We start from the raw sequence: 19,361 nt of genomic DNA, 5'->3' as shown, positions 1-19,361 counted from the left end.
GTAATGTTGTGTTATGGATTAACACTAGAGGCTGCATCTAAAGTTAGGTCCCAAAGGGAGTAAGTCTTTTCTTGCACTCGTTAGGATGAACAAGGAACTGAACATGAATTTTTCGTCCGTCTAAAGACGACATCCTGGACTGGTCTCTAGTCAGTTAGAGCACATGAACAAACAGGGGACTGATAGCCAATGAAGCTACAGCCGTCACATCAAAGTGGTTCCTCCACTTTGGAACTCCGCCCAGTCACGCTTCCAAGTCATTGGCTAACATACTGTGTGTGAGGACGTTTTTATGATAATTAATTAGTTCTCTGAATTGAAGCTTGAAATCGCAGAAAAAACATAGGCGTGGTGTTTGTCAATTTGGCGAATCAATATGAGCATAATTTTACGATACTGATATATAGCAAATACAACACCCCTTGAGTGACGTGAAATGGAGCAATTAAGCTACTGCAATGCCTTAGCATGTGGGCAAGGAGAGTCATAGTCGCTGATGCACATGTAGATATTGATTTAAAATACACAAACATAAAATGAGAACATTCGCAAAGAGCTACACTATGCCACAAGACACGTCCAGAAACGTACATGAAGAATAACAACCTCCTTTCTGATGTCCCTCACTTGGCCACGCCCCTTAAAGGCAAGTTCACCACTACAGGTTCTTTTTTTAAATTATTTTTTAAGGGTTTTAAGCAACACAGTGCTATCATACTTTATTTTATTTTTTTTTTAATTTAAAAGAGGTTATTTAGGGTTTTAATGAATTAATGGCATTTTGATTCATCTAAATACAAACAAATACAACTTTATTTATAGAGCGCATTTCACAACAGCTGAAACTGTAACTAAGCGCTTTCCATATGGGGGGATACTGATTTGAAAGTCTCTGTTTCATTCAGGTTCATAATTGTTGTTTCACAGTAATGCTAAGTAGCTAGCTAGCTAGCTATGACGTGTTAAAAACATTCAGATTCAGTACATGAGGTCGGCGGCACCCCCGCTTGGATCCGAGGTTTTTCCCCGGAACATAGGGAAGTTCATCCCCGCCAGTCGGATCACCGCCGCGTTGAGCATGTGCAAGAAGAAAACAAGGAGGAAGATCCAGAAGCAAATGTCAAAGCGCTCGGCGTGCGTCTGGAACACAAAGGTCATTTCCTCAAAGTTGGCGATGCGCTCCGACAGACGCTCAATCTTCACCTCGGATGCAAACAGAACCACGACCAGGAAGCTGCATACACCTGAAGGAGGCGGAGTCCAAAGACGAATGGCAGTTTTAACACAATGTCTGAAAATTATTTATTTACCACAAATAATACCAATTTTAATGATGCCACGTGTCATTTTTGTCTTTAATGGATGCATAAAAATCCTAAATCAGCTTAAAATAGCTGCTTCAGACCAGCATTGCTGACTTCCTGTGTTTTTTTACGCATGGCTTCTTGAGACTTTTTGTGGGTGTATTCATGATTCACAAGCCTACTAAATATGATGCCGGTAAAACCGTACATAACTAATGATCTAAATAATACTTTTAAAATGAATAGTGTGTGTTAGTGTCTTGACATTATTACAGTAATAGCTTTTATTGGTATTGTGGCATTTTCTGTCACGTTTGTAAATGTCACTGTACTTTTTAAAGAAAATCGCAAATCAAATCAAAATTGCACTATCTGTCAGAAAAATCGTAGTACAATTTTTTCTTAAAATCGTTCAGGCCTAGTTGTGTGTTTAGCCACCAAAAGCTAATTGCTGCCCTGAGCAGTGCTATTAATTTACCAATAAATATTATATATCAATTTCGGAGAAGGGTGAAGTGAAGACACACACCAAGTCACTAGATGACAATATTAACTTAGTCAACTTGAATGCGTAGAACTATAATAATCATAATTGCTCACAGCAGATGGACGTCCACAAGTAAAGTCCCAGAGGGCCGTGCAGCGTCTCGTAAGGACGACCAAAAGCGTTGAAGAAGAAGAAGCCACTGGACACGGATGAGAAGATGATCAGTGCGCTGCAGAAGAAGATGATGGTCACGTGGAGACCTGCTGGGATGGCATCCAGCAACTCTGAAAAAACTGTTGCACAAAAATTACACAACTTTACACATATAATGGGGACATTTAAAGATTCAATAAAGACATTTGCAGACAGAGAGGGCACATAAACAGTAAGGACATGATTAAAGACACACAATTGGGAACATTAGTGTGGAGACCTGATAGGTTTAGTGAACTGTGAGGCACAGCAAACAAGCAGCGAAGCAGAAACGCGAAAGGCCATTGAGAACTTTTTAGTGCTGGATCACTGCTCTCTTATAAATTGAGACAATAAACTTGCCTAACTGTCCACTCGTGTCCACAAGTTGTCCTCTTGTCAAGTATGAAGCGAGCAAGACAAAATACCAAGCTTCTTTGAAACTAAGCAAGGACTTTCACAAATAAAAATATGGTCATGAAATTGCATTTCATCCATTTTCTACACTCTGTTACACAATTACAAAAACATTATATGTAAATGATATCAATGTCTTAATGTCAACAAGTTTTTGAATAATTGAAGAAGCCTCTGCTGTCATTTATTATTGATGAGGTGAAACTTTATCACGGACGTGTTTAACACTGAAATACAAACATATACATACAGTGTGCGGTACACATGTAGGTCATACATACGGTATATAAAATACAGTACATCATCGCTGTTCTGTGAAAAACACTGTCCATTGTTTACCTTTTTTTTATTTTATGTTAATGGAGTTTCCGCATAACAGACTTCTCATAAGACAATTAAAAAAAAAAATGACAAAATTGGACATCCGTGTTTTTCCACAGGACAGCAACCACATGTACATGAGCATCACAATATATAAGAATGTGTAAAATTAAAGTTCATGAAAACCTGATTTACTCCCTCAAGATATTATACGTCTAAGCAATCCAAATTATTTTTTGAGCAGCAATTGGCCTTCTGAAAAGTTTATATGTTTGAGAATCTATGGGTCATTCCAGAAATAGTGGAAAATGTAGGCACCAATGTTTCTGTGAAATAGACCATTTATTATGTAAGAAAACATGGTAACAAAGCCTCATATAATGACATAAATTACAAAAATTTTTAGGAGATATTTAATATGTTGTATCATATATTTTGCTGTTTGGCACAACTCTGTTACTAATACCCAGGTATCTACAAAATATATATGACGAAATAACATTACATTTTATGTGAATGCAAATTTAGTTTTCGTTTTACTATAATTACCATGACAAGGTTGCTTCGCAATGCTACTATTAAAGATTTTTTGCCAAGACTACTGTACTTGCTAGTCGTGTTAGTTATGCAAATTGGTCAAGAAGAAACTTAAAAATTAGGCTATATAATGGTATATAAATAAACCCCTGATATGTCCTTATCTGAACACGAGTTACAGATTGCATTGGTTTGAGTGTCACTACATTATTGTTCTAAAAAAAAAAAAATCGAAATAGATTTCACTTTTCTTATTAGTTTGACGACGTCATGTCTCCTGATTCATATAGCTCACTTTTAATTTGTCTTTCTTTATAAAAAAAAAAGACATACAAAGCTGGTTTTGTGTAAATTATAAGAAGAGATGCAAACAAAATCAAACCCCAAAAACATTATTTAAAACTGCTGTTGAACATTTTATGCACGTTGCTCAAAGACAAAAAAAACGGGGGGGGGGGGCGGTTATCATTAGCTCTACATTTGTCATCGAATGTTATGAATAAATTTTAAACTCATTAGCATGAATTACGTGAAATTTAATAGGGAACAAAAATGTCTTCATGTTCTGGGATGACCCATAAGCAATATATACAATGTTAAATGTACTCTTATTATTTACGCATATTACTTGAAAATCGTGAGGTCCGACCGCCCAAGCCGCAACTCTTGACTCTCTCTCCGTGGAACAGTCCATAGGCAAGTCGTCCCACGAACTTGTCGAGTTCGTTACCGGTGGCGTTGACAAGGTCTGCTCCGGTTCTGCACAGGACAAACCCGTCCAGCCAGCGAGGAAGTCCGGCGCACACCGCGGCTGCCAGCGCGCAGGACGCCGCCAGCGCGCCGCCGATGCTCAGCAGAAGACGCTTGTGTCGCCGCGCGGCTGCCATGGTCGCCCTGCCGCTCCACCAACCCTCCCTCCAATCCCACCGCGTCTCCATGGCGACCGCGCCGCTCCTGGCCAGGGGCGGAGCCAGAGAATATTCCGAGGGTTGGCTTGTGTGACCCAAGAGGTCATGCAGTGATAAAAAACAATATATTGATTAAAAAAAGCCTCAGATAAATCGACATTTATTTAAAAAAAAAAAAAAAAAAAAGGAAACAAAGGGACACTTGATTGGGCTGAACATTTGCATTTATATAATATGGGTGGGACGATTCACTTACCTCCCTGATTCGATTCAAATCATAATACTAGTGTGACGATTAGATTTATATAGAGATTGTTGATTATACTGCGATTTGCAATTCAATATCACGGTCACTGCTATTCTATTTTTCTCAAACAATATATTGTTCTCTTATTACAAACTAGTGGGTATACATTCCGTGTAGGGGCCGAGCATCACAGTCTGCGGTCTGTTGGTCAGAAAGTCTTTAATCCAGGTGCGTGTGAGGGCTGGGAGGCCGAGAATGTCCAGTTTGGTGATGAGGATGTCTGGGATGATTGTGTTGAATGCCGAATGCTGTTGTCCACAAAGAGCATCCTGGCATAGCTCTGCTCTTTCTCCAGGTGGCCCAACACAACATGCAGAGCAGTGTCGATGGCGTCCTCAGTGGATCTGTTAGCTCGGTGTGCAAATTGATAGGGGTCCAGTGTGGAAGGAAGGCAATTATTCTGTTACGGCATTTGGCTTGGGCCAACCTACATCTCCACTCCCCTTTCTTTCTGTGTCTGACACTTGTATCTTTGTTTGCAAAAGTAAATGGACTAGTTGCCCATTCGTTCCTCGTTGGTGGACTGGTTTCCCGTTCGTTCCTAATGCCCTGCCCAATCATCTCCACCTGTTGCAGCTGGGACTAATAAAAGGGTCTCTATTCTGCTGCTCGAGGCAGCTGCGACTTAAAAGAACAGCATGGACCATTTTTGTGACACGTGTTTCTTGTGTTTTGTGATATTCTGTCAAATATAAGACACTAGTCATTTGTCAACTTTTTTGTGAACTTGTTTCAGACCTTTTGTGGATGACCAATTTAGGCAGAGGTCCTCAATCGTGCTGCGTAAGGGCTGTCCTTGCTGCTGCTACACACCTGATTCAAATAATGAGTCTCTGATCATTTGAATCAGGTGTAGTGCAGCAGCAAGAGATGAGACAAATCTCAGACACATCCTCCTCACAGTTTTGAGGTTGGGAATTAAAATCTGAGCTCCATGCTTGTTGGCATTGGCTTACTAGTTACTTCGACTTCCTCTCACCTTCTAAAAAACGTAGTTGGGTTCATTGACGACTCGAAATTAGTGGTCCTTAATCTTGTTGGAAGTACTGAACAACGCATGTTTCATGCATGCATTGATTGAACCCTTTAAAATTGGGAAAAAAATGAAATTTCACATTTAAAACAAGTATGTGTTTTATTAGCACAAAAAACGAACCACACATCAGGTGCACACAATCACTGTATTCAAACGTCAAAATCAACAAAACATGAATTTCACATAAAAAAAAAGACCTCAATGAAAATTTACTGCAAATGAACGTGACTTTTACTGTTGCCACTCTCATATTATTTTTGCAACAAAGTCTTCCAGCCAATGAAAGAAGGTAAGGATCAGCTGCGAGTGGCATTCCGGTCCACCCTATCCATGGTGGTCCTGATCCAGCTCAGGAAGTTACCCAGGCGTGTGAAGATGCCATATTTTCCCCTGGTGGCGCAACCCTCACCCCAGCTAACCACGCCTGTCAGGAACCAGGTTCCCCGGTAGTGGACGACAAAGGGACCGCCACTGTCTCCGCTGCATGCGTCCATGGCGGCGTCCACGTAGCCTGCGCAGAACATGTTGTCTGTGATTGCCTGCAAGGGGAGAGCGCAGGCTATCAGCATGCTGCTAATAACTGTAGTATAACACGAATGTTCACCTGCTCTGTAGACTTTGTGCAGACATGTTGGTTGACCACCGGGAGTGCCACCTTCCTGAGGAATCGAGATGATCGCCGCAGATATTGGGTAGCCCCCCATCCTGTCACCAGCCCTCGGTTGTCCTCCTGACCAGACACATCAAGCAAAAAGACAATTAAACACTGTATAGTTAAAGGTGAAAAACTTCCATCAAATCTCGTAATTCCGTCTAAAGAAAGTCCATTATCTTAATGCTAACACTTAAAGGGAAAGGCCATATAGGGGCTAACAGAAATTAGCATTGATGTTACGGTGATTAGAAACCTTCAGGCAACTGCAAAAGCTAATACTGAGCAATATTTGTAAGTCTATATGGATATTTTATATTCACATTCAACCTTTTTTTTCCCCAAATAAGTTGCCCTATCTGCCGTCTTTTTAAAAAAAATTAAACGTGGCCATTAGGCCACCAAAGTCAAGCATGCTGATGTGCGCTCACCTTCAGCAGGTATTTGGACAGGTGCGGGTCCGGCAAGCAGACAGGGATGGCCGTGGGCCCCCTGACGATGGACCGGGCGAGGTAGAGCAGAGCCACGTCACTGTCCATAGTGAATTCATGGAAGTGAGGATGAAGCAGAACTTCCTTGACTGGAATATTCTGCTCGCCGGGATCATGACGTTGCTTGTCGTAGTCTCCTTCACGTGCAACAGACAACACACATAGCTTGAATATAGCTAACATCTCGCAAACACATTATTTAAAAATAACTAACCTGTGCCTAACACATAGCGTCCCTGATGTAAAAAAAAAATCCAGAATCGACCGGCACGGATTATTTGCTGGGATAACCTGGTTAATGCTGGTTTGTGCTGGTATTACTGGTGCACCAGCATGGCACTGATGATCCACCAACATGGTTTGCTGGTGAACCAGCATGAGATGGCAATGAACAGCGGCATGGAATGTGAAACAGGAACAACCCTGATCATTTGAATGACTATTTCTTGTTTATAATAGAGTATATTCAACATTTTGTTTCTCTTTAAGATTTATTCATCCAGGTAAAGGCACCAAATGAGAACAAATTGAAATTCACATGTCGTGATTTTATCTTTAATTGTACTTTTCATTTTTAAGTAAAGGAATCTGGCACCTATCTACACCAGCAAGGCCAGCATGCTATTCACAAGTGAACAGCATAAACCAGTACGGGTCTTGCAGGTGTCAACTGTCAACAGATACTAGCATGGGCTTTCGTTGGCTTTAGCACCAGGTGCTTCTACTCAACGATCTACTATGGCTTTTTTTCTGGACCTGGATTTGCCACCTCTGTAAGTAAGTATCTTAGAGTTCGGTAATACTGTGGCTAGCACATATTTTAAATATCTAACCTGTGGCTAAGACGTAGCCTAACTCCAGCTAATAGCTGGCTAACACATATTTCAAAATATAGTGAATACTGTTGCTCACACAGTCAGTATGGCTAACATTGTGGCTAACATGTAGCCTAAATACAGCTAACGTGCCTAACAGATATTTTTGAAAAAAATGTAACAGTTGCTAACACACAGCCTAAATATAACGAACACTGTGGCTAACACGTGATAACACCACTGATGACATGTTGGGGTCCATCATAACAGCCTAATGTGTCCGCTTATGTTAATGCAACATGCTAATATTAGCATAAATGTGTCATGTGACCTATGGTAACATGATGAGCGGTCTGCTGGAAGCAGTGCGCGGCCGAGATCACCCAGCGATCTGAAACCAGCGTTCCTCCACAGAATCCGTAACCATCAGCACGGTGAATGAGAACCTGAAGGCAGCACAGATTGGGAGTAAGTCACAAACTGTAATTCAGAAGTACAGCTCAAGTTTTAACCTTCAAATTTTAAGCAAGTCCTTAGTCATTAAGGCAAAAATCAAGTGAATTGAGTCATTACTTGAACTAAGCCAGTCATAAGTCAAATATGGAACAATATATAACAATATATGGAAACTAAAAGCTTCCCATCCCAACTTAATACTTTCAGTCATAGAAACGAAACACTTTCCATCCTGGAGACAAAACTCTTCCACTTCCAAAAAACTTAATGCTTTCCCTCCTGGAAACGGAAAGTTTCTGATTCCTCAAACAGAACCCTTCCCCTTTCAGAAACAGAACACTTTCCATTACTGAAACGTAGAGCGGGGCAGTCCATCCCGGGGCCGGAATTGTCCGGCCTGGCAGGATGCCCGTTTTTGGAAGTGACAATTTTTATGAATAAGGCCGGCGGGTCGAGGCCGAAAGGGTACCCAGGTCGCCACTGGAGAGCAAGAGGGACTGACCAATAAAAAAGGGTCAAGTGCCTAGAAATGGAATGGAGGCAGAAATCTTTTTATCCCGAAAACTGATCTCTTCCCCATCCGTAAAAGGAACTCTTAACCATTTGGAAAACTCAACTCTTCTCATCCGGAAAAAGTAATTCTTCCTATCCAAACTGAATTCTTCCCACCCAAATGGAACGCTTCCCTTCTACGAGACAGAACTCTTCGCATGCGGGGAAACGGAATTGTTCAAATCCCTGGAAACGCTTCCTATCTCACGGGTCCTCACCTGCCAGGGGCTTCCTCCCAGTCTCTCCAAGGCTCCTCCCACAACGCGAGGATTGATTGTCTCATCTGTATGTTGTGTCCAATTGAAGCGGACGCCATGGTCATTATCCAAGATGTTAATTTCTCTGGTGACGTTGGCGTCGTCCAAGATGGCATCCATTTCCACGGTGAAATTGCCATCATCCCAGATGATGTCGGTTTCTGCGGTAAAGTTGGAGTCATCGGAGAGCTTCCAGAGGGCACGACCTCGCTGTAACACTGCCGCCTGCTGGATGCCGCAGGGAAAGGCCACTGAGCACATGCAGAAGACAAACCATAGTTTTATTGTGTGTGCTTTCGTGAGTGTCTAACAGAGCGTGTGCGTTTGTGGGGTTTGTGCATGTCTGCCTTCCTGTTTGTGTTGTCATTTTTTGTTTTTCTGCGTTTGTTTGTGTGCATATTTCTTGGCCACAGTAAGTGTTGTCTTTGATGTGGCGGTACCTGTCTTGGAACAACTTCGTCCATCAGACTCTAGCTTGAAGCCGTTAGCACATCCACACTGAACACCAGCGCCCCCTGGCAGGTCTGTGCAGTACTGCAAGCAGCCGCCATTTCTATAGGTACACGATGACACCTCTACAGGCATACAAACATAATACACTTTGACACTTTCACACACACGCGCATATTTACACATAAATGCAAACATACCCCCCACACACACACACTCCCACCCCCACACACTTTTACACACCAGGGATGCGATAGTTCTCGGTCGCTCGTTGTTTTTATTCCAGGGATCATCACACTTTGTGCGTGTGTGTTGTTTCTTTTATCTGTTTATTTTTTTTCTTGATATGGCTGCATGTCTGTTTGTGCGGCGCCTTTGTGTGACGTAGAAATTATGTTCTCGGCGCGGTAGGCGGGCCAATGAGGGATGGGCTGCGCCCACGTGGGTTGGCCATGCATACTGACGAGAACTTAGTTAGTGACGGCCTGACGATGCCCACCTCAGATATGCATGGGACAATACACCCTTGTGGACTGCATTTTATTTTTCAGTTTTGCATTGCCAATGTGTACTGTGTGTGCCTGTTGTGCAACCACCCACTCCCAGTTCTAACTGTATCTGGCTTTAAAATGCAACTCAGGGATGTGGTGAAACAGAAATAGTATTTGAGATCTGACAAGTTGAAGAGGCATTGGCTTCATTCAAATATATTGTGTGGATTCGTTTTAGTTTTACCATTAAATAAAATGACAAAATGACTGAAAAGTGCAGACAGACAATTTATAGTCTGCAAGCATTACTAAAACATGTTCAGTATTTTTTTTAGGAAACACAAGCAAAAAATATGATGTTGCTTCTCCTGAGTACGTATCCAAGTAGTGTTTTGAGAAAGAATTTTAAGTGAGGAAAACAAGTTTAGTTAATATGGACCTGTTACCTGTACCATCCCAGCCCTTGTAAATTCAAATTGTGCAGACACAGACATGCTAGTGTTAGTGGAAAGAGGTGAGTAGGCAAGGCGAGCAGCCGCCATGGTTACCCAAGTGGCAGGTGCTGCCGTGGTAACGGGGCGGGCACAGGCACAGGAACTCTTCCCGCTCCAGCATGCACTTCCCACCATTCAGGCACGGATTGGTCGCACACGGATTCAAGTCTGCAGAAGCACAGCTTGCTCTTTACCATCATGTAACCTCATTCCTTCCTGTTCACTAATTTGCTTCCTGCTTCGGGGTGGACTCACTTATGTACCGGAACCAGAACTCCAGCTGGGAAGTGACAGCAGAGTACAGCAGCAAATCATAACAGCATCAAGAGAGAAGAAAGCGGCTCTCACCGTCTTCTCCTGTGACTGGAAAATCTCAGCGGCCTCCTCCTGTGAGCAACGTTCTTCGTAGCATTCCCGCTCCAGGTCACCGGGAAACATCTCCTCCAACATCTGGGAATTTGCTCGGCGCCTCCTACTGGCTGAGCGCAGGATTTGCCCGGCCGAGTCGCGATGCAGGAACACTGCGGCGGCAGACGTTGGCATTAGCATTTAGCAACCATGGGCGGCCAGGTGAGCCTCACCTGTGCTCTCCACCAGGGCGGCGCTGAGCAACAGTAGTGTGGTTGTCGTGGCGACAGATGTCAACATGTCTGGAAAGGAGCACATGCAGGACACCAGTGAGGTCACCTTGCTGGTGTTAGCAGCACTCCTGGCAGGACCCATCCGATTATTTTTCATTGGCGGTAGATTTAAATGACCCTGTAAACTGTGGTGCCTGAACCCTGACACTTGCTCTTCCAAGATCACTTTTTAACAAAACCAGGCAGGCTTACGTAAATGTGCTGGCAAAATCGCGACGCTGGTTCTGAACTCACTTCATCTCACAGACCTAAAACCAGGCGTGGGCAAACTACGACCCGGGGGCCACATGCGGCCCGTTAAACGTTTTAATCCGGCCCGCCAAACTTAAAAAATTAAATGAATAAACCTTGTTAATGTTTTATTTCCTAAATACTGTGGTGTGTCAACGACATATATTCTGTTGTAAAACTTTTCTTCACATTCATTTAAAATTAAATGTTTGTTTGTTTTTTTCTCCGTTGAGGTGAGGTTACCAAAACACTCGACCCATCTGCTCCTGGTCCAGTCCCTCTGTCAAATTTTAGAACTCATTGTGGCCCGCCAATCAAAAAGTTTGCCCAACTCCGCCTAAAACGATGGGGAAAGATTTGGCTAAAATCTCACTAATATTTCTAGAGAGAAAAATAGTGTACTCCTATGCACAGTTTAAAAAAGCATTTTTTAAAAGCAAAAAATGTTATCTAAAAATTAAAACCAGTTGGCCATTTATTAAGTGAAAATGTGTTTTTCTGTCTTCTGGAGGTAAGGTAAAAAATATATTTTTTATTTTTATCCAAGTGCACATGTATAAGTAAGCCTACAGGACCATTTCCGAGGGAAAAATAACAAGGTAACAGACTCGTAAATTAAATTACTATGCTTAGCGCAGGGCCCAAAGATTATATATATATAGTATATATATTTATATTTATATATATATATAGTGTTGTCAAGTGATAAAAAATTTTAACTAATTGATCGCAAAAAAAATCCGTAATTAATTGCAATTAATCACATTTTTCCAACTAGTATTTATTGTGAAGCTTGTAACACATATTTACTTGAATATTATCATGGAATGAATGTAAAATTACCAAATATTTTGTATATTTTCAATTCAAAGACTTTTCTAAGTGCTTTGTTTGATCCTTGAATATGATTTTTACAGGCATTTTTCTTTGAAACAATTCTCGAAACGTATACACTTAGTTCTGTCCACATGCACCACGCGCCAACAGTGTTGCTTTGCAAGGACGCGTGGTAAATTGAGCATGGTGTTTTGTAATAAAACTGAGTTAAAATATTCAACTCCATAAACATTTTTGGGATTATCCCAAACACGCGTGGGAACTAACACCCACTACTTAGAAGCATTATGTTCAATATATTTATTAGATAAAATAACACATGAATGGTTACATCAACTAAGGAAATGTAAAGTAAATGTGGAATACTTTGAATACTGTATTACTATGTTAAAAGCGTATAAAAATATTAACCATAACTGCAGACCTACCTGGTGCATTGGCAGAGGACGATGATTGACAGTTGGTGTTTTTTTGGAGCTAAAATGGTGGCCCCGTTGATCGTTAACCAGAACTCAAACATTGATGTGCTTTGACATGACGTCATCGGCAAACATTAGTCAATTTGAGACTATAGATTACTATATTGTTTGAGTCAATTTTGACATTTTACAGAAATGGAAAAAAAACACCCAAAATGACATTCTTGCACCCTGAAAGTTGATATTCCCTAAAGTTGACCATAATACGCACAATTAAAATTGTGTTTTCTGCGTGCAACCAAGTTTGACTTCGGTCTTTTAAAATGTAATCAATGCACACAGATGTAAAAGACACTTTAAGAACTTTAAGACCGCTTTATTGCGGAATGGGAAATGTTTGTGAACATGGGAAGCAGCAATGTTAGAAAAATAAATAAGGGTAGAATCATCTTTTCACGCTCCACGCATGTAAACATTCACTTTGGATTTGTCACATCACCATCACAATAGCAACTCCAAGCTTTGCCATTAGCTTTTTAAAGTACTATGAAACAGACCAGGAAGTGACATCACGAAAGGGGTGGTGGGGGCTAGACAGCACGGCGAATTAAGTTGTTTTTTTCAGGCTCCAGGAAGTCATTCAGCAGTGCGTCAGTCACCTTCTGAAGCTCCGCCTCCAGCCCAGACACCTCACTGAAATGTTGCGATAGGAAGCAATCACGCACTCTGATTGGTCACTCAGTCACATGTCAGACTGACTTTCTTGAAATGAAAGCAGACAGATTATCTTCTTGTTTGAATAAAATAATGGTCCTAATTCTAAATATAGTTTAAAAAGTACATTTAACATTAACCTCGATGTACATAAATGACGGACAATGGCTGATAACACGTAATATTGAGGCACTTACTTGCTTATTCACGCACACATTGCAAATCGGGTCAATTTGTGGAGGAACTCAAACGTGTTACGTTCCCCTTCTTTAGTTGATTATCGTGACTCTTAAACTTAAGTGGCCAAAACATGCCGAATTCAAATTAAACTGCACTAACAAACTAACCACCAGAGGGTGCTGCAACTGCACAAATGGAAAACAACTTGGCATTTTTAAAATCACTGAAATAAATACTGTACCAAAATACTGTATATGTTTTGTAGATACATTAACAAAACAAATCCAAATGTAAGAATCATGTCACCTGGTTCCGGGCGCAGCGCACAGTTCAGAGTAAATTTTAATTTTGGGTTCGGTGCCGCTCGTCCGCAGCGTGGCCACGATGCCGTTCTCCAGTGTGAAGGTGATCATGTGACCACTCCTGCTCATGGGAAGTACCTGAGACGGAAAACAAGGGTAAAACTTAGTGTCAGGTGGGAAATGATAAGGAAGGAGAAAGAAGGGGAGGAAGGAGAGGAAAGGCGGAGGTGGAAGGAGAAGGAAGGAAAGGGGAGAAAGGAGAAAGAGGCAAAGGTTTAGAAGGCAGGCAGAGTTACCGAGCGTCTGTCCGCCTGGCTGCTGTCGTATCCCGTGTTGACGTCTCTCACGTGAACGACGCGTACGCCGCCGCAAGCGTCGGGATACGAGCCGCTGCCGCTGAAGTCTCTGATGCGAGCAAAGATCTGACAGATGGTGACGGCGTTGTTGCAGATGACGTAAGACGTCTGCGACATATGATAGCCGTACCTGTGCAAAGGAAGTTCCCAGGTGAGCATTACATACAGGAAGGAGATGTGCGGGCACGCAGGAAGTAGGTGTGTCAGAGAGAAGGAACTGCTGCGCCCACCCGAGAAGTATTGTAGATGTGTCACTCAATTACTTTTGTGTTCACACAGGAAGTTGATGTGTATCCAGAAAGCAAGTTGAAGCGTAAAAAAGTTGATGCAAGTTGCTCAGAAGTCAATGTCTGTTGAACACGAGTAGTTGTGTCAAACAGGTAGTACACGTGTCACAAACGAAACAGGTGTGTGATACGGGGGCGGCAGGACTCAGTGGTAGAGTGGTCGTCTCCAAACCCAGAGGTTGTGGGTTCAATCCCCAGCGCTTTGTGACCATGTCTAAGTGCCCTTGAGCAAGATACCAAACCCCCCAGTTGCTCCTGATGCGGCCCCATCAGCAGGTGAATGCAAACTCAGTGTGAAGCGCTTGGAGTCCCTAAAAAGGTGTAAAAGCCCTTCACAAGTGAAAGACCATTTACCATCGTCCACACAAGAAGTAGATGTGTCAACAGGAAGCAGGTGTGCCTCACGCAGGAAGGAGCAGTGTGTCTATACTGAAAGTGTGTAACGCAGGAAGTTAATATGCATCCACGCAGGAAGCAGGTGTGTCCTTACATGTGGTAGATGTTATGCAGCTGCTGCTGGAGACTGAGCTTCCTGTCATGGAGGTAGGCGGCCATCTCGGCCACCACGACGGCTGTGCTCACGCCGTCCTTCTCGGGAATCAGATTGCCGCACAGGAAGCCTGCATGCGCACGCATGTCACGGATCAGGTCGTGCGATGTTGGCGGCAGCGGTGGCGACGGAATAGAGGTGGTAAATACCAATAGACTCTTCAAAGGAGAACAAGACGGTCTTGCCCTCTGCAGTGAGCTCCTGAATTCTGTTCCCGATCCACTTGAAGCCAGGAAGTGTTTCCTGTTGGCAAGAAAAAGTTGATTTATTTAATTTCTGTTTTATACCGTACAACACAGTTTGTCACGGGTGTCCAAACTGGGTCCTGAAGGGCTGCTGTTGTGTCTATTATCTGTCTTCCCGCAGCAACACACCTGATACTAATGATCAGAAACGTTATCAAGCTTCTTCAAAGCTTGCTAATCAGGTGATCATTGGAACCAGGTGTGTCGCAGCAGGGAAACATGGAGATCAGGCAGGATCGAAGGTAAACATGCCTCACCTCCACACGGAATCCTTCGTGGCGGGCAAGCGCGTGAAGAATCCTGGAGGAGACGGCGGTGGTAAGCATGTAGACATCCTGCAAGTCGGCGGCGTCGCCGTGTGTGCTCTTCCATGATGACAACATCCACCACGCAAGCAAGGCTGCCAGCTCGTTTCCAGAGAAAACCTTCCACTCGCCGCTGTCGCTCAGCTCCGCCACCGCCAGACGGTCAGCGTCCGGGTCGGTCGCCAGGACCACGGTGGCGTTTTCACGCTCGGCCAGAATAAAAGACAGTTCCTGGAAATGCAAAGAGAGGAAGAAGAAGAAGAAGAAGAAGTAGAAGAAGAACAAAAAGATGGCATCTTACCAGGACAGAGTGGCCCTCCTCTGGGTTGGGCACGCGGACAGTTGGGAATTGAGGGTCGGGGTCTTTCTGCTCGGGGACAGGAATGGGCGACGAATGAAACCCGAAGGTAGCAAAGGCTCGTTGGACGAAGTCATGAGCGACGCCGTGGAAAGACGAGTGCACAAACTTGAGCGGGCATCTCGAATTCACCTCCCTGCATGGACGTGCATGACACTTGACGTCGCCCCCTCACACACTAACACAATCAGCTGTAAATGTGCTGTTGCCATAGCAACACATTTTGCACTGCAGACAATCTGCCGTGTCTATGGCAACACCTTTACCATAGCAACAACTACTGTTTCCATGACTACAAACGCAGTGGTCAACGTGCGGTTGCCATGGACATGACAGTAAATGTGGTTTCCATGGCTACACGTGCAGCTTTACAGTAAATGTCATGTTTCCATAACAACGAGAATAAATCTGCTTTTCCATAACAAGCCCTCTCACCTGTGCAAGCAGAGGTTGGTGACGGCGCGCATGAAGGCAGCGTCCACGTTCCTCAGGGGGTCACTCCTCAGCGGGCTGCACTGTGCCAGTGTGACGTCCCAGCAGGCGGCGCTCCAGGGCTCCTGATGCTCCTTCACGCACGCCATGATGGCTCTGTCGTGAGGCGCTGTCACCTGAGCGCCGTTACCCCAGTATACTTTGTACCCGTTGTCCTCTTTGGGATTGTGAGACGCAGTGATCATCACGCCCGCCGCCGCGCCCAACTCCTTGACGGCGAAGGGCTGCAATACACAACATGGCGTCATGCACACGCGTGCCACCCATGCCACAAGAAGCGACATTACATCTGCTCACCACGTACGGCGTTGGCACGTAGCTGGAGAAGAGATGCACGCTGACCTCTTTACTCAGCATCACTGCCGCTGTCAGTGACGCCAGCCTGCAAACATGCGCTGACGCCTTAATGTTACCATGGCGACACAGGCAGCTGTGCATGTACAGTTTCCATGGCAAAGTATTGTAGTACAACTGGCGTTTCCTCTGAAACAATAGTAAATGTGCTGTTTCCATGGCAACATGGCAACAGCAGGAAACATAAAGCTTCCATGGCGACAGACACTGCATGGAATTACCACTGACTGCTGCAGCCGCTCTCTGGCTGCCCCCTGGTGTCAAAGCCCACCACTACGCCTCTGCGTTCTGCATCTGGCACACACCCGAGCAGGTAGGCGCACAACCCCTGCAACACAGACACAATCATAAACATGAAAACACACACACATATATAAACAAAATACTGACCTGTGTGGATTGGATGACGGTGAGGTCGTTGATGTGGTTAAACCCCGCCCCCATTGGCGCTCTCAGTCCGGCGGTGCCAAAAGTCAACGTGGAGCAGAAGCGGTGCCGCAGCTCCGACACGCTCGCCGTCGCGGGCAAAGCAGCCGCCTGTGCCCGAGTCCACTCGTTCTGAAAAACACACAAACACAAATACATTTTACACTGTGAGTTGTGTTTGGAACCACCTTATGCATGCATGAGTGAGTGTCTGTGTGTGAGGACATGTTCAACTTGTCCATGCGTGTAAAGGTATGTGTTTGGGTGTGTGTGAGTGTATGTGGGTGTGTGTGTAAAGATTAATATAGTTAATGAAAACTATATTTTTCAAAACAAATAAATCAACTATATTGAAACTACATTCCATGTCTACTGCTCTGAAAACTAATTAAAGCAATCTATAAAAAAAAATAAAAAAAAACTTATCACAAAATAAAAACTGATAGTGAAAGATCCCCAAATATTATTAGCCTGAACCGGAGTTGAGCCAAATACAGCAAAGTAAATCTCACAACGTTGATGATTGAGTAGGATTTTTTTGTGTGTTTTTTTTTTGTTTGTTTGTTTTACACACGTTTTAAAATAAAATATGTGTCTATAGTTCGGGAATGATCCAATAGTAATTTCTAAGTACAATGTATTTACTTAAGTATGTGCATCCATGAGGTCACAGACTGCGAGTGTGTGCGTGTGTAGGGGTGTGCGTGTGCGTGCGCGCGTGCCAGCGTGCTCATTCTGTCTGTGTGCGTGTAGTCATATTCATTCATAGCATAGTGGGCGTTTGTGTCTATGCATGTACTGAGCGTGTGATCATGTTCACTTCGCGTGTGCGCAACTAACTGTATGTTATGTCATGTTAACAATGTTTAAGTTTAATCGTGAGTGTGCGTGACTAGTCTATGTTATCAAGTCCAATATGCGTGTGCATGCAATCGTGTAGGAGTGTTTATTTAAAACGTGCGTGTGTCGTCATATTCAGTAAATTGTGCGCGTGTGCGAGGTTGCTGTGATTGTGTATTGGGGGGTCAGTTACGTGTGCGGTGTCATATGATGCGTAAGGGAGGCTCCAGTTGACATTTACAGAAAAGGTTGACAAAGTTCGTGACCTAATGCTATGAGGAGAGGAGGTTAAAGCTTGATTTGATTTTCAAGGAACTTTCCAGAACGTTGTGTGCTTACAGCAAGACAAATGCAGAATGTTCCACAAAGGTTTGCACAACACGCCTTCACACGTCGTTATGGCAAACGTTCATTTACGTCCATATTGACGCGGAGGTTTAATCGATGTCATTAAAATAATCATAGGTTCTTATTGATCACGTTCAGGTGAGTGATGCGGCTTTTTCGATTTGGTCTTCGAGGTGTGTGCACGTGACAACTTTCTCCTCGTGGTTTTGTGTGAGTCAACAATGCACACGTGACTCGTGAAGGTTGTCGCTGGCACGAAAGAAGCGGTCAATCAAAGTGATTGAAAGCACCCCAGTGATTGACAGGAGGGGCGGATGGTGTTTGAGTTCAAGGCTCACCTTGTCCCAGCGCATCCAGCGCCGCAGCGCCTCGTCCACCTTCTCATCCCCGGTGCTCGGTGGCCTCTGCTCGGCCTCCGCGGCTCCGTCGTCCCGCTCAGCGTCGCCCATGTCGACTCGAGACTGGCGGGCTACGTGCCATCGTGACGACGTTACACTGGTATTGCTAAAGCTATTGCTAAGTCTTATGCTAAACTGATGAGCGACGTCAACAAAAAGTTGGATAGTCAAGTCATTTGAAGTCAGCGCGGCTTCCGGTTGTCTTCCAAAACAAAAGGCATGTCCTTCAAAGTAAGAGAAAATCTGAACCGTTATCCATACCTTGGGCACGAGCGGTTCTAGACAGTTTTACCTGGGGTGGCGAGGGTGTGGCAGGAGCTTCAGCGTTGTGCTGTAAATAATTGTGTGTACTGCCGTGAACTTTCAACGACATTACAATGTTTTGTTTTCAAAATATAATTTAGTATAGTCAGTGAGCAAGTCTTGACATACGCTAGATAGCCTCAATAAACTACCAATATCTAAAAATACTGCTGCTAACTAGCACTTTGCACTTGACAGACCATTTGAACGTATCACACAAACTACAGCAACCACAAATATAACATGGCTTACCTGTCTGTGGACTGCTTGCAATGATCAAGTTAAAATGCATTTGACTGTTTTTCTTAATTGGATGTGCTGTAGGATCATGCACCTATCAAAGAATTGAATTTGTTTCAATTGGAATATTTCCTGTGTGCAAGATAAAAAAAACATAATTAAGTATTTTGTAATAAAAAGTCAACCCCAAAAAATCTTATTTTCAAAACGACAATACACAAATCAAATTGAGGTACTGTATATCAGTCCACAGACTTTGAATTACAGTAAGTGCAGAGCATAAAACTGAGTCTTAAGTATGATGCAACAACCCTAGCGACTTAAAAGGTGGTGAAGCACAGTGGTAAACATGAGCCTATCTCAGCTTT

The 19,361-nt window shown here is 43.5% G+C and overlaps 3 protein-coding genes across 5 annotated transcripts; all 3 read right to left on the bottom strand.

Annotated features, from left to right (window-relative positions):
* Nucleotides 1-499: 499 nt before the first annotated feature.
* clrn1 (clarin 1) lies at nt 500-4,162 on the bottom strand. Its single transcript, XM_088291394.1, has 3 exons — nt 3,887-4,162; nt 1,905-2,084; nt 500-1,244 (listed from the first exon to the last, which is right to left on the bottom strand). The coding sequence occupies exons 1-3, from the start codon at nt 4,143-4,145 to the stop codon at nt 979-981; spliced, it is 705 nt and encodes a 234-aa protein (XP_088147520.1). The 5' UTR covers nt 4,146-4,162; the 3' UTR covers nt 500-978.
* Nucleotides 4,163-5,589: 1,427 nt separating this feature from the next.
* On the bottom strand, nt 5,590-12,511 carry LOC148340426 (coagulation factor X). 3 transcript variants are annotated; one of them, XM_088291252.1, is made up of 11 exons: nt 12,305-12,511; nt 10,749-10,817; nt 10,516-10,688; nt 10,423-10,447; nt 10,222-10,335; nt 9,173-9,307; nt 8,694-8,983; nt 7,799-7,913; nt 6,593-6,789; nt 6,114-6,239; nt 5,590-6,048 (listed from the first exon to the last, which is right to left on the bottom strand). In XM_088291252.1, the coding sequence occupies exons 2-11, from the start codon at nt 10,813-10,815 to the stop codon at nt 5,806-5,808; spliced, it is 1,485 nt and encodes a 494-aa protein (XP_088147378.1). In that variant the 5' UTR covers nt 10,816-10,817; nt 12,305-12,511; the 3' UTR covers nt 5,590-5,805. The 3 variants fall into 3 exon arrangements, with proteins under 3 accessions (XP_088147378.1, XP_088147379.1, XP_088147381.1); XM_088291255.1 differs by having other exon boundaries at nt 5,796-6,020; XM_088291253.1 differs by lacking the exon at nt 9,173-9,307.
* Nucleotides 12,512-12,656: 145 nt separating this feature from the next.
* Nucleotides 12,657-18,645, bottom strand: pgm2l1 (phosphoglucomutase 2-like 1). The gene is made up of 12 exons (XM_088291251.1): nt 18,391-18,645; nt 16,829-16,996; nt 16,660-16,766; nt 16,382-16,466; nt 16,028-16,308; nt 15,536-15,728; nt 15,187-15,465; nt 14,834-14,927; nt 14,625-14,754; nt 13,788-13,977; nt 13,496-13,629; nt 12,657-12,988 (listed from the first exon to the last, which is right to left on the bottom strand). Exons 1-12 carry the CDS (start codon nt 18,499-18,501, stop codon nt 12,886-12,888), a joined length of 1,875 nt encoding a protein of 624 aa, XP_088147377.1. The 5' UTR covers nt 18,502-18,645; the 3' UTR covers nt 12,657-12,885.
* Between the last annotated feature and the right edge of the window lie 716 nt (nt 18,646-19,361).

The sequence above is a fragment of the Idiotropiscis lumnitzeri genome, chromosome 3 (genome assembly GCF_059441095.1).
Source record: "Idiotropiscis lumnitzeri isolate Australia: NSW breed Sydney's pygmy pipehorse chromosome 3, RoL_Ilum_1.0, whole genome shotgun sequence".
Classification (NCBI taxonomy): Eukaryota; Metazoa; Chordata; class Actinopteri; order Syngnathiformes; family Syngnathidae; genus Idiotropiscis; species Idiotropiscis lumnitzeri.
The sequence above is the reverse complement of the archived record's forward strand: the minus strand, read 5'-3'. Positions and strand labels throughout refer to the sequence as shown.